This window comes from Microcaecilia unicolor, chromosome 1 (assembly GCF_901765095.1).
Source record: "Microcaecilia unicolor chromosome 1, aMicUni1.1, whole genome shotgun sequence".
Taxonomy (NCBI): Eukaryota; Metazoa; Chordata; class Amphibia; order Gymnophiona; family Siphonopidae; genus Microcaecilia; species Microcaecilia unicolor.
In genome coordinates this window covers 412,713,575-412,741,231 of record NC_044031.1, presented here as the reverse complement: position 1 = coordinate 412,741,231, position 27,657 = coordinate 412,713,575, and the positions used below count along the sequence as shown (strand labels likewise).

General features: G+C 41.3%; 1 protein-coding gene across 1 annotated transcript in view; it reads left to right on the top strand.

Annotated features, from left to right (window-relative positions):
* The window catches only part of CDKAL1 (CDK5 regulatory subunit associated protein 1 like 1), a 1,735,794-nt gene that overhangs the window by 576,960 nt on the left and 1,131,177 nt on the right, over positions 1-27,657 (top strand). The window contains exon 6 of the mRNA XM_030211517.1: positions 26,179-26,227. Coding sequence (XP_030067377.1) covers positions 26,179-26,227 — 49 coding nt within the window. The remainder of the gene's footprint in view (positions 1-26,178; positions 26,228-27,657) is intronic.

Here is a 27,657-nt window from a genome sequence, read left to right as displayed (position 1 = left end):
GAATAGCCAGGGCAGGGGGGAGGTGAGGTACTTTAAAAATTATGATTAAAAAAAAAAATCTATCATCCTGTTAAACTTGATTTATTTTCCAAAGTCAAATGGAGCTGTGCTTTCACACGCTGAGGGACTTCTGGAAGTTGTTCTGTCAGCAAAGTCTCTGGGATGGAGCCATGCTGGCAAGGAGCTTATGTTTTTGTGGTGTTTTGTTTGTTTGGCATACAGCTGTCAGCCCTGGCTCTTCTCCTCCTGCACTAAGAACTGTTTGAAATGTATCTCTATGAGGGAGGTGAAGTGGTGATTTTCAGTTTTGGTATGGAATGGAAACAACAGGATTGGTGACACATGCTTTGTAAAGAAGATACAGTACAATACATTAGAAACTTGCAATACTTCTTTTGTATTAACCTTCAAAGTGAGAAGCAGTACTTTTTTTTTTTAATCTGGCAAGAAAGGTGCTGCTACTCACATACAGTGACCATTAAGGTATTCCCCCCTCCCCTCCCCCCTTTACTACTACTACTACTATTTAGCATTTCTATAGCGCTACAAGGCGTACGCAGCGCTGCACAAACATAGAAGAAAGACAGTCCCTGCTCAAAGAGCTTACAATCTAATAGACAAAAAATAAATAAAGTAAGCAAATCAAATCAATTAATGTGAACGGGAAGGAAGAGAGGAGGGTAGGTGGAGGCGAGTGGTTACAAGTGGTTACGAGTCAAAAGCAATGTTAAAGAGGTGGGCTTTCAGTCTAGATTTAAAGGTGGCCAAGGATGGGGCAAGACGTAGGGGCTCAGGAAGTTTATTCCAGGCGTAGGGTGCAGCGAGACAGAAGGCGCGAAGTCTGGAGTTGGCAGTAGTGGAGAAGGGAACAGATAAGAAGGATTTATCCATGGAGCAGAGTGCACGGGAAGGGGGTGTAGGGAAGGACGAGTGTGGAGAGATACTGGGGAGCAGCAGAGTGAGTACATTTATAGGTTAGTAGAAGAAGTTTGAACAGGATGCGAAAACGGATAGGGAGCCAGTGAAGGGTCTTGAGGAGAGGGGTAGTATGAGTAAAGCGACCCTGGCGGAAGACGAGACGGGCAGCAGAGTTTTGAACCGACTGGAAGGGGGAGAGGTGACTAAGTGGGAGGCCAGCAAGAAGCAGATTGCAGTAGTCTAAACGAGAGGTGACAAGGGTGTGGATCAGGGTTTTGGTAGAGTGCTCGGAAAGAAAGGGGCGGATTTTACGGATGTTGTAAAGAAAGAAACGACAGGTCTTGGCAATCTGCTGGATATGAGCAGAGAAGGAGAGAGAAGAGTCAAAGGTGATCCCAAGGTTTTGAGCTGAGGAGACAGGGAGAATGAGAGAGCCATCAACAGAAATAGAAAACGGGGAGAGCGGGGAGGTGGGTTTGGGGGGGAAAATGAGAAGCTCGGTTTTGGTCGTATTTAATTTCAGGTGGCGTTGAGACATCCAGACAGCAATGTCAGACAAGCACGCTGAAACTTTGGTTTGGATGCAAGGTGAGATATCAGGGGTAGAAAGGTAGATTTGGGAGTTATCAGCATAGAGATGGTAGGAAAAGCCATGGGATGAGATTAATGAACCAAGGGAAGAAGTGTAGATAGAAAAGAGGAGGGGACCAAGAGCAGAACCCTGAGGTATGCCAACAGGCAGAGGGATAGAAGTAGAAGAGGATCCACCAGAGTGAACACTAAAGGTGCGGAGGGAGAGGTAGGAAGAGAACCAGGAAAGGACAGAGCCCTGGAATCCAAGTGAGGACAGGGTATTGAGAAGTATGCTGTGATCGACAGTGTCAAAAGCAGCGGAAAGATCAAGAATAATGAGGATGGAATATTGACCTCTGGATTTAGCCAGTAATAGGTCATTGGAGACTTTAGTAAGCGCAGTTTCGGTTGAGTGGAGAGGGCGAAAACCAGATTGTAGTGGGTCAAGAATAGCATGTGAGGAGAGAAAATCAAGGCAGCGGCGGTGAACAGCACGCTCAAGTAATTTGGAGAGAAAAGGAAGGAGGGAGATGGGTCGATAATTAGAGGGACAAGTAGGGTCAAGTGAAGGCTTCTTAAGGAGAGGTGTGACCACAGCATGTTTAAAGGCAGCAGGGACAGTCGCAGTGGAAAGTGAGAGGTTGAGAATGTGACAGATAAAAGGAATAAGAGTAGGAGAGATGACATTAAGAAGGTGGGTGGGAATGGGATCAGAGGAACAGGTGGTACATTTTGAGGAAGAAAGGAGAAGTGTAGTTTCCTCAATAGTAACTTCAGGAAAGGAGGAAAGGGAATGAGGGGAAGGAGAGAGAGGGGAACGGACTAGTGGAGGGAGAGGTGGTGAGGTAGAGAAAGCAAGGTTTATCTTTTGAACCTTGCTGTGAAAGAATTCAGCAAGGGTCTGAGGAGATAATGAAGGGGGAGTTGGGGGAGGGGGCACCTTGAGGAGAGAGTTCAATGTGGTGAAGAGAAGTCGAGGATTAGAGCCAAGAGAGTTGGTCAGTTGGATATAATAATCCTGTTTGGCACGTAAAAGAGCAGATTGGAAGGAGGTCAGCATTATTAGTCACATTCCTTGCAAACAGCCACAGTGTATATTTTGTTACAGTTGTACCCCGCGCTTTCCCACTCATGGCAGGCTCAATGCGGCAGGCAGTGGAGGGTTAAGTGACTTGCCCAGAGTCACAAGGAGCTGCCTGTGCTGGGAATCGAACTCAGTTCCTCAGTTCCCCAGGACCAAAGTCCACCACCCTAACCACTAGGCCACTCCTCCACTCCATATGAAAAGGCAGCATTGCAATTATTGTACCAATTCCTAGAACATACCTCTTGTTGGGAAAGGAGAACAAACCAGACTACTACAGATCTGTACAGATACTAAACACTAGCATAATCCCTGACTTCAGTCATGCATGCATAACACACAGACCCCCTCCAAACACAGTATAAACTGACCACAGGCTAGAAATAGAAAGATGCAGACACAAACTGAACTGGAAACACCTAGAAACCAAATTCTGTATGGAGTGTGTAACACCAGAGAAGCAGAAACAAAAATGTATTTCCTCCTGTACTGTACAAAATACAAAGGTAGCATAGTCAAATCTCTAAACTTAAAGTAAATGTTGTTTTCTATTATTGTCTGGGCAGCTCAACCTCTTTAGCCTCCCACATTTTGCAGGAGCTGAGCTATATGTACACTTCCATATTCTTCTGTAGATGTGCAAACATTTGCTAATGACATTGCATGTCTTGTGGAGGGTACCTCTTTGTGTGCATTTGGGTATGCTGAGCCTGGGTTCTTTGAGTAATTCTTGGGGACTGTGTGTCAGTTTTAGTAGGCAATGGAAAAGGTAGGGCTGGTACTAGGGTTTCTAGTGCCCTCCCCTTCTCATTCCCTTCCCTCCCTACCCGGTTAGTCTATCTGCCTGTGACTACTGCTCCCTCTTGCCCTACCCCCCTCCCCTTACGTTTGCTGCTTAAATTGCAGTCTCCCACTTGCCCAGAGGACTAGGATTGCCAACATTTTGAAAGACAAACTGCCACCTGCCGCTGTTCATGCTCCACTCCCCAAAAGAATTGCAGTGATGGCAGCAGTGCAGGGGTTTAGCACTTGTAGGACACATTGGGAGGGGGAGTCAATAGGATTGCACCTTTCTACCCCCTTTGAGCCATAGTCCCCTCCTTGGTCCCCCAACATACTCATACTCCCCCATATGGTGCTAAAGTTAAACATATATTCTGCCTGTACAGAACCCCCCTGCCTGGTCTGTCTCGCAGCAATGGGTAGAGAGCAGAGCTAGGATATTTCTCCATAGAATTTACCATGCAAAAACATGTCTGAATCTAGTGTAATCTCAGTAGTAACAACATAGACCCTCTCAGTACCAGGCATATTTCTGACATAATACAGAATACTATAAAAATATCACTCAGAACCTAGAACAGATCTACTATGGCAACACTATAAATAGTACAGTGGGCCCTAGGACATCCACATACCTATTGGGAAAACTGAACAAACCAGATTTCTACAGATTGCTACATAGTAAATTTATGCCAACAGAATACTTGGGCTCATTCACACATACAGAACACAGAGAGACCTTTACCTATTATGAAATAAGTAATACACCTTGAAAAGAGAAATATGTAGACCAAAATTAAACTTTAAACACCAACTAGCCAGACACTGCATGCAGTGCAACAACAGAGAAATAGAAAGATACATTTTCAAGTTTCAGGTTTATTAAAGACTTTCTATTCCACCCAACAGAACAAACCATCTGGGCGGCCTAAAAATAGGGAGAGAGAAAATGGACATTCAAAACTGACAGGAGGCATGAGGGACTAGGGTAGACGTACAATGTAGAAAGGAAGGAGGAGGGAAAAACAATGTGGAGGGGGAAAATCTGTCATCTAGGTAAGAGAAGCTTCATCTGAAAAAGAAAACTAAGTATAGTCATCTTGAAAAAGAAAAGTCTTGGGCTCTGCTTTGAAGAGAGGTAGAGAGTGGATTTTCCTGAGATGGGATAGTAGGGAGCTCCATGACTTTGGGCCTTGGAATGAAAACATAGTATGTATGCTGTGCTCATGAAATAGTTCTCTATGTGATGGAATAGACAAGAGGTTGAGTTGGCATGATCTTAGTGCTTGTGTTTGTGTGTAAGGGATGAGATATCTCAGAAGGTAAAGAGACTCCAAGGTAGCTAGAGTTTTGTAAGTTATCAGAAGAATTTTATAATTAATACGGTGGGAAATTGTAAACCAATGAGAGATTTAAGAAAGAAGGTAGCATGATCATATTTTTTGAGATGACAAGAACCCGGATGACTGTGTTTTGAACTAGTTATAGGCTGTGACGATCTTTGATTCGAAGACCTAAATAAAGGGAGTTATGGTAATCTAGTTGTGAGATGACAAGGGAGTGTATTAAGATATTAAGGGCTGATGGATTCAGGAGAAGGTGGATAGATCTGATGAGGCATAGCTTATAGAAGGAACATTGGACTAATTTTGAAATCTGTTCGTGGAAAGAAAGTGATGAGTCAAATATAAATCTTAAAATGCATTCAGTATATGTTAGGGAAACAGGAAGACCATTTAGGAGAATAGAAGAAAGTGATATCTGATCGTGTGGGGCAAATAAGAACACTTTGAATTTTCCCAGATGAAGAACCAGTTTATTATCAGTGAACCATGTTGTAATGAGTTTAAGACAGGTATTCAATGAAGAAATATCCTGTGGGTCCATGGGGTCAATGGATGTCATCAGAGTATACAAACATAGTTAAATCAGTAGATTGTGCCAAGGTGAGGAGGGGTGCTTGAAAACTATTAAAGAGCAAGGGAGAGAGGATGGATCCTTGGGGGACACTGGAGATGAGATGAAATGTTTTGGAATATGTTTCGTCAGAATGTACAGTGTAGTGCCTGTTCTCAAGATAGGATTTAAACCAATGATATGTGGAGTTAGTGATTCCAATGGAGTGCAGGCGAGAGAACATTATATAGTACGATCAATGAGATCAAGAGATAGAAGAAGAACAGGTCACGATTTGTCTAGGAAGTAACATGATATTTAAAAATGCTGTTAAAGGGCTTTTTGTACTATGATTTTGACGAAAACCTGTTTGGTTAGGGTGTGCAGCATTTATTTGTAGTGTGCCATCTATAAAGACAGCAGATGTCAGGGCTGGGGAAGGGGGTGGCAGTTAAAACCAGGGCATTTGCCCTGGGTCTTCAGACTAGACAGAAACCCCAAACCTGCCTAAAGTTGAAGAAGACATAGCCTGCTAGTGGGCTATGGTGTCTTCTTCCAAATTTCTGCCCTGTGCCATTGTTATGTCTAATACCAAGTTTGACAGAAATATGTTCTAAAAACTGGCATATTAATATCACTAAATAGAATTCTTTTTCTTTTAACTTTGATGTCTGGCCATTCTATTTCTATAGTTGTGTTGGTTTCAGGCTCTTCTTTCTACCTTCTTCTATCTTTTCTGAACTCTGTTCTAGGGTCCTTGGTAAATTATGTGCTTCTCTCTCCTGCTGTGTTCACTTCCTCCTCTACATCCATTTCTGATATTGAACTCTTCCTTTCAGCTTTCTTCCATACGTTTTTTTGTTGTCCAGATTTCACACCACCTTTGTTTCAACCAGTCCTCAATTTTCCTCTTTTTGCTGCATCTGTCTACAGCCTTCTGTCTCTTTTCCTCACTCCAGCCTTCCCATTTCCCATCACTCTCTCCTTCCTCAGTATCTCAGTAACTCTCCTTTCTCTCTCCTCTTCCCTGGGTCCAACATCCCCCTCCCAAATCCAATGTTTTACATTCAGCTTCCCTATCTATTCCCCTCTCTCTAGGTAATTCAGAATCTCCACCATCTGAATTCCTGTTCCTCCTTCCACTTCTCCAACATCTCCCGCATGTCCTCTGCAACCTCTTTACCCTACATTCCATGCCTTGAAATTCGCCATCTCTTTCCTGCCCATTACAGCACTTTTAAATCCAAACTTGCAAATGCAAGAGCCATGATTAAATAAAAGACATGTGGGACACTCCTTTAGCATAGGCATACTGAAGCAATGCTGGTCCTACCCCGACAGATACGGAAAACCTGCTTTAAATGAGGAAGAGGGATTGGTATCTCTTCAGTGTGCTTGTGCTAAAGGCAGGCCTTGCATGTTTTTTTTTCCTTCTGTTGTAGCTTTCCTGCAGGCAAGAAAGAAAGATTGGGAGGGAAGCTGCAGTGGAGAGCTGCCCCAGAGTTTGGTGGTGGTTGTCAGAAAACTGGCCCTTACATAGGCCAGTTTTCTGTCTTGCTGATCACAGACTTCTCATTTTAAAAAATGGCATGCATCAACAGGGGATGAATGGGGAGAACAATGGAGCTGGTAGAAGGACAAAATAGGAGACAACTGGGGTCACAGGACTAGGGGCTGAGAGAGGTGGTGATGCTGGAAGTTTGGGTGGGATGCATGAGAGGGGAAAGTAAAAGGAGATGGTGGATGGGGCACGTAGAGAAGAGAAAAGAGAAATGATGGATGGTAGAAGGGGCTAAATCTATATTTGAGGGCTGATGTAGGAACTGTCCAGATAGCTCCTGGTCATCAGGGATAGGATGAGCTAGTCCTGGTTTTACTTCCATTACATTCAATAGGGTAAAACCAGGACTGACTCAATCTATCCTGGATGACCAGGAGCCATCTAGATAGCTCCTAATCAGCCCTCAGAATAGAATTAGTCCCTTCTACTGTGCATCATTTCCATTTTCTCTTCCCTCCTCTCCCCACCTCCATCCAGCATCTCCCTTGACTTCCCCTCTAGCATCACCACCTCTCATCCTCCTAGTCCAGTATTGTCTTTTCTCTCTTCCCCTTCCTCCCAGCTATCCAGCATTTCACCCCTCTCGCTCTCCTTCCCTCCCATTCCAACATCGCTCCTTCTCTCTTACCTCCTTTACACCCACTCGTCCAACATCTCCCCTCTCTCTCCTCCCACTCTCTCTCCTCCAGCATTGTCTATTCTTTTTTGTCTGCTTTCCACCCATCTCTTTTTCCTTTAATCCCCAGTCCAGCATATCCCCTCTAATCTACCTCTCTCTTTTTTGCTGCCACCACTTCCACCATCATACCTCCTGGCCTACAGCCACAATTAAAGAAGCCTGTGCTCATGAAGACCCTAGTGGTCCTTCCTGCCCTTTCTGATACCTACGGAGTGTAAAAGTCAGCAGTTTTACTTCTGTCTACTATTGAATTAAAGAATGGAGCGGCAGTCTGATCCGTCAGTTGAAGGGACAAGGAGAGAGAAGCCCCACTCAGCAGCTGGACTACTGGAGGGGAGATATTGTGTGCAAGATATGACTTTTTGGGAGAGAGCTGTGTGTAGGGTGCTTCCCGAGAAGTGAGAGTGAAACTTTGTTAGAGGGGGATAGTTTTGACCTGTACCTGGTCAAAACTATATTTCACGTGCTCATCTTCCAATGTGGTACATATCATTCAGTGTAAAAAATGCAATGAAGGCTGCTACATTGGAGAAACAAGTCAGATGCTGAAGAAGAGATTTAATTTACATAGACACCACATGAAAAATGTTAGTACCAATCAGGATGTTACCTCTGTGGAGTAGCACTTTACAAAACCAGAACACTGCACCAGTGATTTCATGGTAAGAATCCTGAAAGGGAACTTTAAAACAACACAGGAATGTAAGACCTTTGAAGTCAGAATGATTAAATATTTTGACACCCACCAGACAGGACTTAAGAAAGATGTGGGGTTTCTAGCCCATTATAAACCATAAAATTGTACTGCTTTGTCACCATCCTATCTCCATGCATATCTCCCTGTCCCTCATCCACCCGACTGTTCCTGTCTCTCACCTATCCACCCTCATCCTGTTAGACTGTCACTGAAATGCTTTGATGTTTCACTTATATATATTGTCATCTGCCAACATTTGCTTATTTCTGATCTGACGAAGAAGGGCTACCTTCGAAAGCTAATCAAGAAATGTATTATGTCCAATAGAAAAGGTATCATCTTATTTTCTTTTCCATGTTTTATTTTGTTTTATTTCTATTGATTACCTTTAAAAGTGGACTAACATAGCTACCACATCTCTCGACCTATACCTGGGAAACCATTTCCCTAAAAGACCAGTGATTGTGAAGAGGACCACAAACACAAATTGGGGAAGTCTGTGTAGTATTACATTGTTTAATTAATGTTATAAAACCGCAGGATAGAAAGACTACAACAAAATAGTGTCAAAACTACGGGTGGGTCTGGGTGGGCACAGGCCCACCCATTCTTGACTCAGGCCCAAACAGCGGCAGCACCCCACATCAACATCTCTCCTCCTCCGTGGCGTCCCGGCATCTGACTGCCTATCGCTAAACCCCATCCCTCCCTGGTGCACCTTAAAGGCGTCCCCGGCGTCTGCAGTGATTCATTATTGCTGCCTGTGCCAGCCTTGCAGGCTTCCATGGGCCGGGTGCTGCCCTCACTTTTATCATTTCCTGCTTGGTGGGACCCGGCCGATGGAAGCCTGCAGAGCCGGCAAAGGCAACAATAATTGAATCACTGCAGGCGCCGGGGACGCCTGTAAGGTACACCAGGGAGGTATGGGTTTCAGTGGCAGGCGGTCAGACATCAGAATGCCGCGGAAGAGGAGAGACTGGGGACTGGCATTGAATATCCTGGTCAGCTACCATCCTGATAATGTCAGTAACTTGTAACATTTTCTTCTTCGAAGTAAAACATTGAACACATCACATACCAACTGTATCACCCCTGCTCATCTTCAGTGCTGTGTGAACAAACAAAAATGGCACTTTGTTTTATGGTAAACAAGAAAATGTCATAGATGTTTCCATTTGTAAGCCTCATTCCACCTGGGTTCCACCTATACCAATCAATCCCATCCTAGCTTTTAAAAAATTAGTCCTGCAAGATCTGGCTGATCTGGAGCTACGTCCATATATTAAGAGACATAACCTTTTGATTGAAGAACACATAGCTCTTTCGCAGTTGCAACAAAACACAAATAATGTGATCAAGAGAGCTGATAAGTGCTTAACCGTGAAGATTTTGTTACACAAGTGAACAGACAATTGCACAATGTACAAGGTTACATGCAATTGCAAGGGGACCTAGTGAGGGAATTGGAACAACAGATTCATGAGATAACTTAGCAAGGAGTTAGATGTATTGTACTTCACAACATGAATATAATTTCTTGAATGAGCCCTTTATGAAATGTCCAGTGTTTTATGTTCTTCCAAAAATTCACACTAGACCATCCTCTGGGTAGGCCAATTGTATCAGGATGAGGTTCCCTGTTGGATGGCCTCTGGTAGCTGACAATTTTTCTTATGTAAGGGATTCTACAAATTTTTTGCAAAAAAAAAGATATTAGATTTATTGATAAGAAATATGGACGGTAACTGGATGTAAACAAGAAACAGTACTGGTGATCCTTGGAAAATATCTTGATGAGCGTACAGATCATTCTTAGATTCCAATGGGAATTCCTGGTTAATATAATCAGGATTGTGATGCAAAAATATTTTTTTTCAACTTGAAGGTTCATTTTTTTCAGCAATTTTCGGGAGTCACCCTGAGATCCACAATAGCCACATCAGTGGTAAATCTCTTTGTCTAATTTTGAAACTAGATGGATTCCTAATTCTATTTATGCTACAAATGTTGAATTATGGACGCGTTTTATAGATATTTTCTTTTTCTGGATAGGTACCAGGATGCCATTAGAGGAGTTTGTTGAATGTCTGAATGGACACCATGAGAAGATCAAATATGTGAAGTCCTGTAGTATGTCAGAAATTCTTTTTTGGATGTCCGGATTCTTCGGGCACCTGATTATCTACAAACTACAATGTTTCGAAGATTCACAGATTGCAACACATTTTTACATTTTCCCACTCATCATCCAGACCATTTAAAGCGGAGTTTGCTAGTATCTCAGTTCTTTAGATATAGGAGGATCTGTTCCTCACAGGAGGATTTTAAAGTGCAAGCCATGAATTTAAGTGAGAGACTGATTGAAAGGGGTTTTCCTTGAAATATCATTAGAAAGGCATATAAACGGGCAGTGTATGGAGATCGTGCCAATTATGCCAGAAGTGTCTGAAAATGAACCAAGAATCAGATGTTATTGCATGTTTGTTGCACTATCACGGGCAGACAACTCAGGTTGCCAGAATATTGTGGAAACTTTGGCGTATGGTATCTACTTTGCTGGCCTTTAATGACAAGCATTTCAGGATTGCTCATCAAACTTCATTGGCTCCCTATCAAATGTCGATTTATTTTCAAAATTCTTTCACGTGCACAGAAAGCTTATCACACGGGTGACCCTACCTACATTGCAGATGTAATTACTCCCTTACGCTACACCCTGTAACCTCAGATCTTTCCTAATCCAAGGCATATTACCCATTAATCTACTCGACACTCCACCTTCTTTTGTCTTGTCCCCACACTCTGGAATAATTTACCTGGTCCTCTTCATAATGAATCTTCCTTCACTAAATTTAAATTTCTTCTCAAAACCCATTTTTTCAAGAAGCGTTTGCTTGATATGTGTTCTCTACTGCGGGCTGGCTCCTGTCAGGCAGTATTGTTTGCTCTGCTGATTGGAGTTGTATGAGATTTTGTCCACTGGCCTATCAATTATGGTAGTCTTTTCTGTTTTTATATGACATATTTTATTTTTTATTGTAAACTGCTGAGACCCTCTTTCGTAGGAATCAGCGGTATATCAAATTTTATTACACATATTGTATAATGTGCCCATGCCAATTAAAACACATAGAACTAGAACAAACCTAAAAAAAAATTAATTACGAACGAACAAGCACAGAAGTGTTCTAATTAGGAGTAAAAAAAGAGGCCCCTATTGTGGCATTTCTAGGAACACAGATATAACTATGAAGGCTTGAAATGTTTTGTTTTTGAGCATATCCCTGAGAACCCATGTGGAGGCAATCATCATAAACTCTAATTCCAGGAGAGGGAGCAATTTTAGATTTATACCTTGGAGACTGGTTTTATTATTGAAGAAAGAGAAAGCTTTAGTTAATATGTGAAAATATGAAATTTGTCTTGTGAGAAGCACTTTAAATTTTAGTCTGGGTTCAACCATGACATCGTCTGATGGGAGTTTCTCCCCCATAGAAATTAAATGCCAAGGTGCCATTGTTGTTGGCTCACATTGCACTGAAAACGAACACAGGTGATATAGTTGGTATGCGATGCGTTCAATATTTTACTTCTAAGAAGAAGATGTCATAAGTTACTGACATTAATCTTTGTTTTCATTACATTTTGGTCTGTATACACTGATGAATTGATATATTTATCATGAAACACTAGCCACTGTTGGAGGATTATTATTATTTTTCAAGATAAGTCTATAATTTTGTCGTCATAAGCCTGTGATTAGAAGTGCATTGAGAAGCCTCTTTAACCACTATTGGCACTATTAGGAGATTTTTGATGTCAATGATTAGAACTATAAGCTGAAAATCATCTGAGGCTTTTTCCTTCTAATAAATGGTAACTCACCCAGTTTAATACCGATGCTTATTATTATTATTAATAGTGAGCATTTGCATAGGGAGAGTATTTATAATTAGTGGAGTGGTTTAATCCTTCTCCTATTCCTCAATGAATATAGATTAGTTATTCTTACTGATAATCATACTGTTACACTTGTTCTTGCACCTGACCTCACACTTTTGATGGTATTATTGTTGGTGTCTCAGGTACAAATGTGAAATCACAGCCTACCAATTACAGATGCATTCAAATAATTGCTTTGTTCCTTCACCCAGCTCTCAGATTCTTCTCTTCTATTTTCTTTCACTTTCTCATATGCAGTGGTGGTTCTTTGTAATGTGATGGAAAGTTAGATTATTACTGTACAGAAGAAAATTAAGGAAAGCAGGGAAGAATGAAGAGACATGTGAGGACCACAGATACTGGATTGGCTTCCATATCATAAGTTTAAACTGAATCTTGAAAAAACAAAGGCTCTGCCTTTCTCTAGGAGGAGTAATGTTGAATTGGAATCTCATTTGTTTAATTGAATCTACAGTGGGAATTGTATAGTCCACTAAAGTGCTTGACAAAGTCCTGAGCAATAAACTTTCTTTTCAATCTCATATCTGAGCTCACTAGGAAAAATTTTACATTTTGAGAATATTTTGTTTGGTTAAATCTCTCTTGGACAAGAAAAAACATGTTGTCATGTTGAATTATGTTGGTTACTGTAATAACATTATTTCAGTGCTTAAGACAAGATTATTAGATTACTTCAAATCATTCAGGATGTTGCCATAAAACTTATAACTGGAAGAAAAAAGTTTGATCACGTTATCCTATTCCTTAAGGAGAAGCCCTAGTTGCCATTGTCCTATCATATACCACAAGATAATTATTCTGATTCACATAAAATCTTTTATTCAGATAAGCCCTCTTGGTGTTTTCAAGTTGTACAATTTTAAGATACATATATCTTAAATAAAATTAATTACGAATGAACAAGCACAGAAGTGTTCTAATTAGGAGTAAAAAAAGAGTCCCCTATTGTAGAACTTCTAGGAACGCAGACATAACTTAACTATGAAATATATAAAATATTTGAGCGAAGGAGTAGCCTAGTGGTTAGTGCAGTGGACTTTAATCCTGGGGAACTGAGTTCGATTCCCACTGCAGATCCTTGTGATTCTGGGCAAGTCACTCAACCTTCCATTGCCCCTGGTACAAAATAAGTACCTGAATATATGTAAACCACTTTGAGTGTAGTTGCAAAAACCTCAGAAAGGCGGTATATCAAGTCCCATTTCCCCTTTCCCCTTTCTATTTCCTGCATCATTACTCTAAAGGTCTTTTTCAAGACCCATCTGTTAAGGGGTGGAGGAGTGGCCTAGTGGTTAGGGTGGTGGACCTTGGTCCTGGGGAACTGAGTTTGATTCCCACTTCAGGAACTGAGTTTGATTCCCACTGGGCAAGTCACTTAACCCTCCATTGCCCCATGTATGCCGCATTGAGCCTGCCATGAGTGGAAAAAGCGCAGGGTACAAATATAACAAAAAAAAGTTACAAGATTGATAAGGCATAATATTGGAAATTTAAGATCAACATAATATTTCAAGACACCTGAAGCAGGCCTTGGGCCGAAACACAGCACCTTGTCGAGTCTTTGATAATAAACCTTTTTAGGCATCAAGTTTGTTCTCCTCGTTTCTGGAGTCTGTGGTCCATTCCCCACCATTTTCTTGTCTATACTATACCCCGTGGGATTACAGAGTTCTCCACCTACGTGGCATTCTACTAGAACTTACACCTGTCTTAAGCCATTAGATATTGTAGAAGAATTTTAAATTGGGATAGCATGCAAAGATTTGGATTTGGGAGTATATTTCTCAACATAGATTTGTAAAAAAAAATGTATTGGGGGAGTTGTGATAAGGGTGTCAGGTTTTATGTGTGATGTGGATGCTGTCATGTCAACAGCTGACTCTGGATAAGATTTTTAATCTAGAACCGCATCTAAAAATTTTAGGAATTATAATAGGCATCTGTCATTTGATACACAAATTTGGGGTCTTACAAAAAAGGCTTTCTAGATTGCTAGGAAGAATTAGAAGGAGTAGACACTACTTTTAATCGCGATAATTTTAGATTGATCATGCAGTCTGTTTCTCAACCTCAGGTTGATTACTATAACCTCTTGTTTATGGGCAACAGTGTTGAAAATAGGAAAAAGCTGAAAGTGTTGCAGAACGCACGTTTAAAGCAAATCATAGTAAATATTTTTTTCACTCCATGCACAGTTAAGCTCTGAAATTGGTTGCCAGAGGATATGGTAAAAGCAGTTGGTGGGGTTATAAAAGTGATGAACAAGTTTCTAGATGAAAGGTCCATAAACTTTGATTAAGAAGGTAAAAATGTGGAAAAATATCCCTGGGGATGGATGGTATGTAATGTGCCTACTTTTTGGGATCCTGCAAGGTACTTGTGACCTGGATTGGCTATTGTTGGAAAAAGAATACTTCACGACCTTTACTCTGACCCAGCATGGCAGTAGTTGTGTAGTTCATTGATAAATATTTTAAACTGCACTAGTCCCAGTACATAATCCTGGATGCTCTATTATTTGAGTCTCATCGGGAAACTATTTAGTCCTGCTCTTTGCTTTATATCCTTTAACTAGTTACTATAGTATGACAGTTATCTTAGGGGCCTTAATTGTGATTTACACTTGTGAATACCGGTATTTACAAGTGTATAATGAATAAAAATTGAAAATCCAGTTTTCAGGGCTGCTGAGAGACAAAGCCAGGCCCAGGGCAAACACCACCTGAGCCCATGCCCTGCTTCCCTCCGGACTTGTGCACCGCCCACCCCTCTGGGCATGCGTTCTGCCCCCACTACAGTACCACACTCCCCCCCCCCCCACCCCTCCTGGCCTCCTTACTTGCTTGTCTTCTCTCCTGCTAGCTCCTCTCTGCTACATAGGTCCTTCTTCTTCCACATCCAAACAGGAAGTACTTTACACAGTAGGTGGAACTCGGCAGGAAGAAGGACCTGTGGCCGACAGAGCAGAGTTAACGTGATAAAACTGCTCTGCTGCACATAGAAGCAGGAGAGCCAAGTGTGCGCCAGACCCTGGGGAATTCCCCCCGCCCCCCTGCTATCAACGGCCTGAAAGCTGGGCTTGTGTGTGTAAATCTGCAGTAGCTACATATGACATGGGGGAGTGGTTTGGGCAGGACAAAAAAAAATACATACGTATTTCCTATTTCATAAGGAATGCATGTCTGTAATCCCTGTGATCGACATTGGGATTTATAGGTGCTTCTGGGTACATACAGATTTTGTAAAAATGTTGGTTTTGGGCAGTGCTCTACAGGAAGGACTGGGGGAGGTCATCCCCTTAATCCCCTCCCCCTCCCCAGTTTTCTTCAAATGACTGTGGGCTCTATACTTAATTGGGAACATTTACACAAGCAGATTTTCAAAATTCCGCTCATGCACTTATAATTGTTGGCATTTATACATGTAGGTTCTAAAATACCAATTTACATGTATAAATGCTTACACTTAGAGGTATTATGTTGCTTAGTTGCCTCTGTTGATTTTTAAACATTGATAATTGTAAAATACTTTCTCTTGCCCTATGCAGCCGGTGCACACATATGCATTCCTGCATGTATTTAGAAAATGCTCTGTGTTGGCAAATCCCTTTCTAAAATACTATTGGAATTTGATGCATCCCAGCCTGGATGTCTCAATACTGTGTTCTATCTAAATTGGGGCTTCACATGTGTGAAGAAATGTTGTGAACCTCCTTAAGAGATTAATCTAGTGATTATCATGTGGTTCAGGCTACTGATATGAGGAGTGAATAAATGCAGGAGGAAGGAGGATTGGTAACAAGAGGAGAGGAACCTGATGAGAAATCTGTTTACTAAATAAAATTGAAATTGGTGGATAATCCATCATCACATAAAACATGTTCTACTGTACTAATGTTTTTACTTAGATACTGGAATGAATGTGTAACATCTCAAGCATAGTTCAGCTGTCTCTGCTTTCAAGGTGATTTATAACGTGGGTTAATTAGTTTTTGAAGCAATTCCATGTTATTTTTTTTACTTCGGATGAAGAAACTATGAATTTTCATGATGTTGAGATGAGCCACGCACCTTATTCTTACCTTGCAGGGAATACCCCTCGGTGTCACATTCTAACAGAACTGGGGTATGGTTAAAGTACAGTGTAAGGTAAAAAAGACTTATTATAGAGCTGCTTCACCAGGTCCCACCAGGGAAAGTAAGAAAAAGAGGTTACTTTAATAAACTTTTTATACAGCCTTTAAAAAAAATCAGAGCATCTTACATATTTAAAATACATCAAATAGTGGCATAATTAAGAACAGTGTACATATCTCAATACGTACTAACCAGCAAACATTTTTTTTTAATTTTTGTTATATTTGTACCCCGCGCTTTCCCACTCATGGCAGGCTCAATGCGGCTTACATGGGGCAATGGAGGGTTAAGTGACTTGCCCAGAGTCACAAAGAGCTGCCTGTGCCTGAAGTGGGAATCAAACTCAGTTCCCCAGGACCAAAGTCCACCACCCTAACCACTAGGCCACTCCTCCACTCCACTTATAAAACAACCAACACATAACCAAGCACAGATGACCCTTAACTCTGTACCAGCTGCTATTCTTACTTAGACTCTGAAAGCCTAGGAAAAGAACCAATATAATATAATACAACACACCACTGTTTTATCTGCTATGCTAAACTTGTTCTTTGCTTGCTGTGTTTTCTAACTTGTTTATTTGACTGACTATTTTTACTTGATATCTGTTAATCTGAGCACTAGGTTTAAAAACTGTTATAACTCTGTATTTGATCCTTTTTTTCCCTTAAAGAGTGTTGAGCCCTCCTCCTCCTCCCCCACCTGTTTTCTTGTAGACAGCCTTGTATAGCTTAGGTGTGGCTAAAACTTCTGCTTTGAGAGAGCTGAAGGCTACCACAAGGTCTCTTGGCTCCTGCCTGAAGTGCTGAAAGCTCACAGATAAGACTTGTCCTGGCATTTTCTGGTTATCCCTACCTTAGAGCTGTGGTTTTGGGCATTTCTTAACCTTGTCTTCCCCTAATCCCAACCAGCTGTGTAGATAAGTGTCTTAATACAGCTTTAGAGAGAGGTTTTACAGCAAACACATTCCACAGGTTTTCAGTTTAAGCCCACCCACCCTGCCCCTTAACCCACCCACCCCAAGATTGACACTTCCTAAATAGCTTTCCTAAATACACCACTTAATACAAATTAACTCCATCCAAATTACAGCTGTTTCTGAAAAGTAAATCATTCATTATCACTATCACAGTATATCCCCAGCCTTCTGCTTGACATCAGGGGCCTTCCTGCTCTACATAATAATGACCTCTGTTAACATATCCATTAGTTATTCTCATTATATATCACAAAGGATATCAATTTACCATCTCTTAAACTTATTCATCAAGTTTCTGTCACTGTTAGCAGTACCGTATTGGCAGGATAATCAAGAAATCATTGTTAATCAACTATACCCATGGATCAGGATCAGATTTATTCTGGGTCTTACTTTGCAAGATTAATCCATTGAATTAGGTCCACAACCAACCAGTACATCAGGGAAAGGAGAGGGAAAAAAGGAAAAAGCTAAATCACTGAATTTCAATAGCCAGTGACATACATTGAATTCTACCCTCAGAATAAATCTTAACAGATTCTCAGTCCTTACCCTAAAACTACACATTAACTACCCCCCTATATCTATATTAACTGCCCCCTATATCCCATAGAACAGGAGTAGGAGAAAAAAATAGGATTGGTAGTTTTTTGACAGGCTATATATTTTATTATCATAAGTACAACAGCCCCTACTTTTGCAACTATGGTAAAGAAACAGAGTCCCTAAAGCTACTGCTTTCTTTACAGCTTCTACCACTGTCAAGACCAAACCCTTGGACCAAGACAAGATTCTGGTTTCATGTGAAAAATGTACATACATTGAATCCCTCGTGAAAGAAGTACAAGAACACCCCTTCCCGTGCACTCCGCTCCATGGATAAATCCTTCTTATCTGTTCCCTTCTCCACTACTGCCAACTCCAGACTTCGCGCCTTCTGTCTCGCTGCACCCTACGCCTGGAATAAACTTCCTGAGCCCCTACGTCTTGCCCCATCCTTGCTTTAAATCTAGACTGAAAACCCACCTCTTTAACATTGCTTTTGACTCGTAACCACTTGTAACCACTCGCCTCCACCTACCCTCCTCTCTTCCTTCCCGTTCACATTAATTGATTTGATTTGCTTACTTTATTTATTTTTTGTCTATTAGATTGTAAGCTCTTTGAGCAGGGACTGTCTTTCTTCTATGTTTGTACAGCGCTGCGTATGCCTTGTAGCGCTATAGAAATGCTAAATAGTAGTAGTAGTAATAGTAGAAGAAGTGGCAAGACTAAAAAACATCTGGGACAACCAGAAATTTGTCCCAGAGATGCAGGTCAAAACATCGAGGACTTCCAGCAAAGGGAGAGAAGATCTTGGACAGACAGAGCACAGCTGGAAGCAAGTCACCAAGACCCACAAGATGAATCCTCCTGCTCCACCTTTTGTTCAACTAAAGAATCAGTTCACAGCCCTGAACGTAGAAGAGCTTGAAACATCTAAAAAACAGGAGGAAACAATGACTAAAAATGCAATCACCACCGGACAAAAGGCCAAAAAAAAAAAAAAGAAAGGTAGTGGTGGTTAGAGAGTCACTTCTCAGGGGTACCAAAGCGCCTGTCTGCCGGCCGGACATGTTGTCCAGGGAGGTGTGCTGTCTGCCTGGTGCCAAGATTTGCGATATTGTGGACAGATTGCCTAGACTCATCAAGCCTACTGACCACGCTCCTATGCTACTCATCCATGTTGGCACAAATGATATAGCTAAATATCCTACTGAACATATCATACGAGACTTAATGGCTTTGGGTCAGAGGGTGAAGCATCTAGGTGCGCAGGCGGTGTTCTCATCGATCCTCCCTTTCAAAGGTAAAGGCCAAATGAGAGAAGCTCACATCTTGGAGATAAATTTGTGGCTGTGTGGTTGGTGCCAATGAGAGTGCTTTGGTTTTGTAGACCATGGGATGATTTTCCAAGAGGTACTGAGAGGTGATGGTGTCCATCTGTCAAGGAAGAGAAGGAGTGTCTTCAGCAACAGGCTGGCTAAAGTACTAAAGAGGGCTTTAAACTAAAATTGATGGGGGTGGGTACAAAAGGCTACAAAGCCATAATTAACCCCAAGGAAGGTAGGACATTTAGTGCCTCTATAGAAGAGACAAAAAAGAGTAAGAGCTGGAGAGCCTTGTATATCAATGCCCGTAGTATGGAAAACAAACTTTTAGATCTTGAAGCTACAATGATGGAAGCAGACTTGGATTTAGCGGTGGTCACGGAGACGTGGTTCACAGAGAACCATGACTGGGATGTTGCTATACCTGGCTATAATCTATTCATGGAGGACAGAGTAGGAAAAAAAAGGATTGAGGTGTGCCATTATATATTAAGAATGATATCCAACTGACGGAACTGCAAGACATGTGGGGTAAGGAAGAAGCGCTGTGGGTTAAACTGGAAAGAGGGAAAGGAAACTGTATCTATATCGGAGTGATATACGGACCACCCTCACAGTCGGAGGAAATGGACAGGGACTTAATTGAAGACATCTGCAAGATAGCTAGGAAAGGGGAAGTACTACTGATAGGTGACTTCAAAATGCCGGTTGTTGATTGGGGTGTCCTGGCCGCTGGGTCGTCTAGAAGCAAAGAGATCTTAGATTCCCTACAAGAAGAATTGTTCTAGCAGTGGGTAACTGAACCGACATGGGATGGAGCTGATCTGGACCTTGTGCTTACGAATGGAGAAAACATTTCTGACATTAAGGTGGCAGACCATTTAACATCTAGTGATCATCATATGGTGTGGTTCAATATTAAAACAGAAGAGAGGACTCACCCGAGATTGAAGATCCTGGATTTCAAAGGAACTAACTTTGCCGAGGTGGGGGAATTTCTCAAGGAACAGTTAGCAAGATAGGAGCAGCTGAAGGAAGTAGAACAGCAATGGACAAGACTGTGAAAGGAGCTATATTAAAGGCAATTAACCTTTATGTTGGAAAATTACATAAAAGTAAGAGGAAAAGAAGGCCACTCTGGTACTTGAATGTAGTAGCTGAAAAGATAAGGGAAAGGAGGTTAGCCTTCACACGTTATAAGATGACTCAGAAAGATGAAGACAGGAGAGAATATCGGAATAAGCGAAAAGAAGCTGGAAAAGCTATCAGGAAAGCGAAGCGGCAAATGGAGGAAAAATAGCTAATACAGTAAAATTGGGGGATAAGACCTTTTTCAGATATGTAAGTGACAAGAGGAAGTGCCATAATAGCATTGTGAGGCTCAAAGCTGAGGGAGAGAACTGTGGAAGATGGTAAGGGTAAAGCTGAACTGCTTAGCAAATATTTTAGCTCTGTGTTCACGGATGAAAGACCATGGGTAGGGCTGCAGAAAACAAAGGCTAAAGGGGATGGATGTATGGTAGACCAAGACCTGTTCGTGAGGAGCTAACCAAACTTTAAGTAGACAGAGCGATGGGGCCAGATGGGATACATCCGAGGGTGCTCAAGGAACTCGGAGAAGTTCTGGCGGCTACGCTGATGGGACCTCTTCAATGCTTCCTTAGAAACTGGAGTGGTTCCGGTGGACTGGAGAAGAGTGGATGTGGTTCCTTTGGACAAGGATGGAAGTAAGGAGGAAGTTGGGAATTACAGACCTGTCAGTCTGACCTCGGTGGTGAGTAAGCTAATGGAAACGCTTCCAAAGAGGAGGATTGTGAGATTTATTGAATTAAATGGAATGCGGGATCCAAGGCAGCATGGCTTCACTAGTGGCAGGTCGTGTCAGATGAATCTGACTGTCTTCTTTGACTGGGTGACCAAACAGTTGGATGTGGGAGGGGCTCTTGATGTGGTATACTTGGATTTCAGCAAAGCCTTTGACACGGTTCCGCATAGGTGACTGATAAATAAATTGAGTGCTCTCGGTATGGGATCTAGAGTAACTGATTGGGTTAAAAATTGGTTGAATGGAAGGAGACAGAGGGTAGTGGTAAATGGAGCTTGCTCTGAAAAAAAGGATGTCATCAGTGGAGTACTGCAGGGATCGGTCCTGGGTTCGGCTCTTTTTAATGTCTTTGTGAGCGATATTGCGGAAGGGCTGTCTAGTAAGGTTTGTCTCTTTGCGGATGATGCCAAACTCTGCAACAGGGTGGACACCCTGGCGGGCGTGAATGATATGAGAAAGGACCTAGTGAAGCTGGAGGAATGGACCGATATTTGGCAACTAAGGTTTAATCCCAAAAAATGCAGGCTTATGCACTTAGGTCGGAAGAATCCAAGGAAACGGTACAGTATAGGGGGTGAAGTGCTTCAGTGTACAAAGGAAGAGCGGGACTTGGGGGTGATTGTGTCTAATGACTTTAAAGCTTCCAAACAGGTAGAAAAAATGACGGTCAAAGCCAGAAGGATGCTTGGGTGCATAAAGAAAGGCATGACCAGCAGGAAAAAGAAGGTGATAGTGCCGTTGTATAAGTCTCTAGTGAGGCCCCATTTGGAGTACTGCATGCAGTTCTGGAGACTGTACCTACGGAAAGATATAAACAGGATGGAGTCGGTCCAGAGGGCGACTACAAAATTAGTAAGCGATTTGAATGCAAAAATTATAGGGACAGGCTTATGAACCTCAACATGCATACGCTGGAAGAGAGGAGACATGATAGAGACATTTAAATATCTCAAGGGCATTTATGTACAGGAAGAGTCTTTTTCAACTGAAAGAGAGCTCTGGAATGAGGGGGCATATCACGAAGTTAAGAGGGAATAGGCTTAGGAGTAATCTAAGGAAGTACTGTTTCACAGAAATGGTGGTGGCTTGGAATGGTCTACCAGTGGAGGTTGAGGACTGTTCCAGAATTTAAAAAGGCATGGGATAAGCATGTGGTATCGCTTAGGAAAAGGAAGAGTTAGGGATTACAGAGGATGGGCAGACTGGATGGGTCATATGGCCTTTATCTGCTGTCATGTTTCTATTACCAAAACTGGTTCAGTGCAGATCATAAAATAGTAACTACTGTTTCTAAGATGTTGCAAAGGCAATAACATACATATAGTGTGATTAAAAACTATACATTTAAGCACTTATGAAAGACAAATATTATCAGTTTTCTTAAGCTCATATAATCGGTTGAAGATCTAAGTTCCTAAGATAAAACATTCCAGAATTTAGCTGTCTGATAAGAAAAAGATGGAATAAATATCCCTTCAACTTTGTTTTAAAATACAAACATTTTCCAGCCTCAAATCCAATGGGAAGGAATTCCATACTACTGGTACCAAATGGCTTAAATACAGAACTTCATTTGAACTTGAGATAAATACGAGTCAGCAGTAGTGTAAATTCTGAGCCTCTGATTCCAGAGAACAAGGAGGTGGCTCACAAGCAGCATTAATCCTTCATCATGGGAAACAGCAAACTGCGGTACTGTGGGTACTGCTGGTTGGTGACTCCCATAGTAAATCAAAGTGCGGTTAAAACCCACCTTAATAACTTTCCCCCTCTGTCTTTGATAGTCCATGCAATAAGGCATTCTGATAGTGTAACTGATAATTCACAAAAGCATGAAACAGCATATAGAACTCCTTGCCATCCAGCAAGAGTCTTGGATAACAAATTTTTTTTAAAAAGAAAAATGATGTGAGCCTTGAACTTCAGTTGAGAGTCAAAAATGATTCCAAATTATAATACTGGGCACTTATAAGGAATTGAAGAGTTGTGGAAGAAAAAAATAGAATAAGGGATGCAAAGGCAAATTTGACTCTTCCTGCCAATCCAAAATCACTTCAGTTTATTATCATAAAGCTACTTAGTTACTACATCCAAATAATTACATAAAGCAGACAAATTTAGATTCTTTGGATTCACAAATACTAGTAACTACTACTACTACTTGACATTTCTAAAGTGCTACTAGCGTTACGCAGTGCTGTACAATTTAACATAGAAGGACAGTCCCTGCTCAAGGAGCTTACAATCTAAAGGACAAATGTACAGTCAGTCAAATTGGGGCAGTCTAGATTTCCTGAAAGGTATAAAGGTTAGGTGCCAAAAGCAACACTGAAGAGGTGGGCTTTGAGCAAAGATTTGAAGATGGGTAGGGTAGTAATTGTACATCATCAGCATATGAGTATATGCCTATTCCAAATATTGTATCAATGTGCCAGAAAAATATTAAAACGAACTGGAGAAAGAATTGCTTTATGAGGAACTCCACAACGGAATCCTTCAGGCACTTCAATTGGCATTTTACACAAAAAAAATGATCGTCAGGAAAGACAGAAATGGGCACCTCAACATAACATCCCTGACAAAATAACCCTTAACAAAATAGCCCCTTGACAAAATAGCGCTTCACAAAAATGAGTATAATAAAACTGTCTCCCTTCCTCTGGGGGTCCAGTATCTCTTCTCCCCCTCTATTTCCCACTCACTGAGCTGCCTTCCTTCATCTCCCTCTCCAGTGCAGCATCTTTCTCTCCCCACCCCTGTGTGCTGTCATCTCTGTTCCACTACCCCCTTCCTTGCATTCTGGCATCTCTCTCCCTTCCTCCCCTTCACATAGTCTATAAATGCATCTTACCCTTCCTTCCTTCCCACTCAACTCTCAATGTAGTTCAGCATATCTCCCTCTTCCTTCTGCCTGCCCTGCGCAGTTCGGTATCTCCCCCCCCCCCCCCCCCCCCCCCCCCGCTGATCCTACAGTGTTCCTGTGGGCTGCCAGCAGCACCAACAACTGCTTTGGCTGGCCTCAGAAGCGTTCTCTATGTTGTGTCCTGCCTATACAGATATAGGGTATTGTGTTTGATGAGGCAGGACACAACAGAGGGAATGCTTCTGGGGGGGGGGGGGGGGGGGCAGAGAGATACTGAACACTGCAGTGCAGGCAGGAAGGAGACATTCCTGACATTGAGCATTGAAACTGGGATCCAGATTAGCATTCTTTAATAGAGGCCTCACTACTGCAGCTTCCAACAAGCAAGAAAGAAACCTGCAGATAAGACTGAGTTTACCATGGTACGCAAATACTTTGCTAATTCTATATTTGGAAGCTTTAATAGACATCTGGAACAGATAATTGGGGAAGATTGGTAGTTTCAAAGAGAGCTGCTTCTCTACCTCAGCCAGGTTTAACTAGCTACTAAATGTGCTCACAGGAAGAACAATTTGGGAATAATTCTTTAGGTTGCCAAAAGTTACGTCCTGAGATGCTGCCCCCTATGTGCAAATTCTGTATTGTCAATTACATGTATAATTGCCATTACAGAATACCAGTGTAAATCTGCAGTTATGCACCAATGTTTAGGTGGACACCATTAAGAAAAATACATTATTACACTTCAAAACAGAAATTTTGGAAAACCAGCTAAGAGCTAAAACTCTTAGGCTGATTAATTTTCCAAAAGTTACATCAGTGGCTTCTTTAATAACGTTTAAGAAATATTTATTTGAAATTCTGAAGATTCCAGAACAAGCTTACCCACCTCTTTCAAAAATATATTACTTACTACTATACAAGAAGGGGAAAAATGAACTTAATAATCAAACCGAAGGAGCAGACGTTTCATTTGACATACTCAATTTAACACAGATAATTCAAGAAGATGAGATGGGGACACCAGCAACATTAATAGTGACATTTGTATTGGAACCTGATAGAGATTGGATTCTGAAACCATTTTTTCGTCATAGAGATGAACTCTTTATGAATAACAAGATAAGAATATTTCCTGATATTGCAAGAACAACCCAAAAGAGGCATCAATTATTTCTAAAGTTACGACCCAGGGTTTTACAGTAGGGTGGTTTGTTTTGGTTAAATTTTCTGTGTAAATGTGTATTGAAAGTTAACTCAGATATATTTTTTACTAGTAAAAAAGGCCCGTTTCTGACACAAATGAAATGGGTGCTAGCAAGGTTTTCCTCGGAGTGCGTATGTTTGAGAGAGTGTATGTGAGAGTGACTGTGTGAGAGAGAGAGAGTGAATGTGCGAGTGTGTGTGTGAGAAAGAGAGTGTGTGTGAGAATAAGAGTGTGTGCAAGTGTGTATGTGAGAGACAGTGTGTGTGAGAGAGAGAGAGAGAGTGTGTTTCACACAGATACAGTGTGTGCGAGAGAGAGAGTGTGTGTGTGGGACACAGACTCTCTGTGAGACTGAGTGTATGAGACCAAGAGAGTGTGTGCGTGACTGTGTGACACACAGAGAGTGAATGTGATACAGTGTGGGACATAGAGTGTGTGACAGAGATACCTCCCCCCTCTCTCCCTCCCTCTCTCTGGTGTCTGAGCGTTACTGTGCAGGACACTGAGCTCTGGCTGTGCTTCAAGGAACTGACCAATCCTATTTAATAGAATGCACCTCCAACATTCTGAAGCTGAGAAACCTCGTGTGGTTGGCGAACCCGGAAGTACGTGATGTCAATTCAGGAGATGGATACAGAGAGCAGGAATGCCTCAGCCATGCAGTCAGCTTCAGAATGTTGGAGGTGCGTTTTATTATATAGGATGATCCAACTCATTTGAGTTCTTTCCTAGATTCTAAGGTTGCTATCACCCCCAAGCAACAACTTGCAACATTATCTACATCTACTCCGTAATTATTATTGATTTGGCATCTTATGTTTCTCTTCAAATTTCTTACTTTAATTAGTTGAAAATATATTTCTTGGAATTTTACCTTGTTCTCCCTTAACCTTGTGGACTTGAAATGGAGAAAAGAAATAATATATACATATGAATAATTTATTTTATTTTGTTTATTGTGAAATTGAATTGCTTATTTCTTACCATTTTTGCATATCAAGAGTTTTCTTGACATATTAATACTTATATAAAAAATATTTGTTCATCTACTCCTACATATGATGCATGCCAAATAGAGGAGAGTATATTAAAGTCATACTTGTATCTGTACTTTTAAAATAAAGTTTTCTGCATGTTTTGTAGGTTCAACAAATAGATCGTGTAGTAGAAGTTGTGGAGGAAACCATTAAAGGTAAGAGCAACATACTACTGGGATGTTTAAATGCTGTAAGCTTTGTTCTGTAAGTAGCAGAATTCATGTTTCCCCATCTGCTCTGGTGGTGTTTTCATTCAAGCAAACACCCCTTTTGAAAGCTGCAACAAATTGAAAACACAGAATTTTGTGATGTACATAATCTCACTGTTTTTTTTTTTTTTTGGCACAGTGTGGTTCACTATAGTATCACTGTCACTGTGTGCCTCCTGTTATTAAGTTAATACTTTATAAAACTGATGGTTGGTGATAACGAATGATGTCATCACTAGCATGCCAGCCCCACTGAAACAATCGGGCTGAAGTATTCAATGCTTTCCTGCTAGTAGACCTATGGAAGCTGATGCTTTATTTTGAAATTGGTGTACAGTATGGAGATGAGAAGCCTACATACTTAAATCCTCTGTCTATGATTGTAAAAATAGGCTGTGATTTCTCATATAGCAAGCAAGAGTAGTGACCCACATAGATGTCTGATCCTTGCCTCATGATTGAGGATGCTTCCATAATTTTCTAGTAAAGACTTCTGGTTATACACATGATTTCTCACATGCTGCTGAGTCTGCAGTTTTTCAATTTCTCTCTTTTCCATCATCTGCAGAGGATAAGGGCATCTTGCCTGACTTCAGCTGCCAATACATTTTTAGGCTTCTGCTTTTGTTTTGCAGTCTTGCTTCATTGCCCTGAAAACTTTGCTTTAACTTGGAGCATTTTGTTTCTAGAATTTTCACCATTGTTAAATTTTCTTATTTTTTTGTATTTGCGAATAGCTCAAACTTCAGGTTTATTGAAGGATGTGCAGAGTTTATTGCAAAATTGTATATTTTTGTTTTGTCTCTCTCCCCCTCCCCCCTTGGAAAATGTCACTGAAGATCAGGAAAATCGCTTAAAACGTATCTGTTTAGGAAATCTTTTTTCAGATTTAATGACAATAGTTTTTTTCTTTTTAATATTCAGATGTTACATTTCCTTTCTTTTTACAATTGTGCTAGTTGTGAACAAATAGTTCACTAGTTTCCCTCTTATTGTAACCCACGGTGAACCAAACCTTGGTATTTTCAGGATATAAGCTCTGTGTAATGTAATGTCATCTTTCAACTTTTGCTTATTTTCTGAACTGTGGCCGAGAAGGAAGCCTGCAGCTCCAAGCATTTCCTTGCGTGCTGCCAGAAGACATCCCTCATGTGACATCTTGTATGAAGACCACAATGTATTGGCATTCATCATCTGCAGAAAAGACATTTCTCTGAGCATTTCAGGTTCAGGAACATAATTTCATGCTGGCAGCCAGATCTAATTAAAGTGGTCCTCAGCTGCGTTGACTCCTGGTTTCAAGGATAGGCGTTGGAGTAGCAGCAAGACTTAACATTCCCTGATATCAAAGGCTCAGCGGAATTATTTGAATGTCA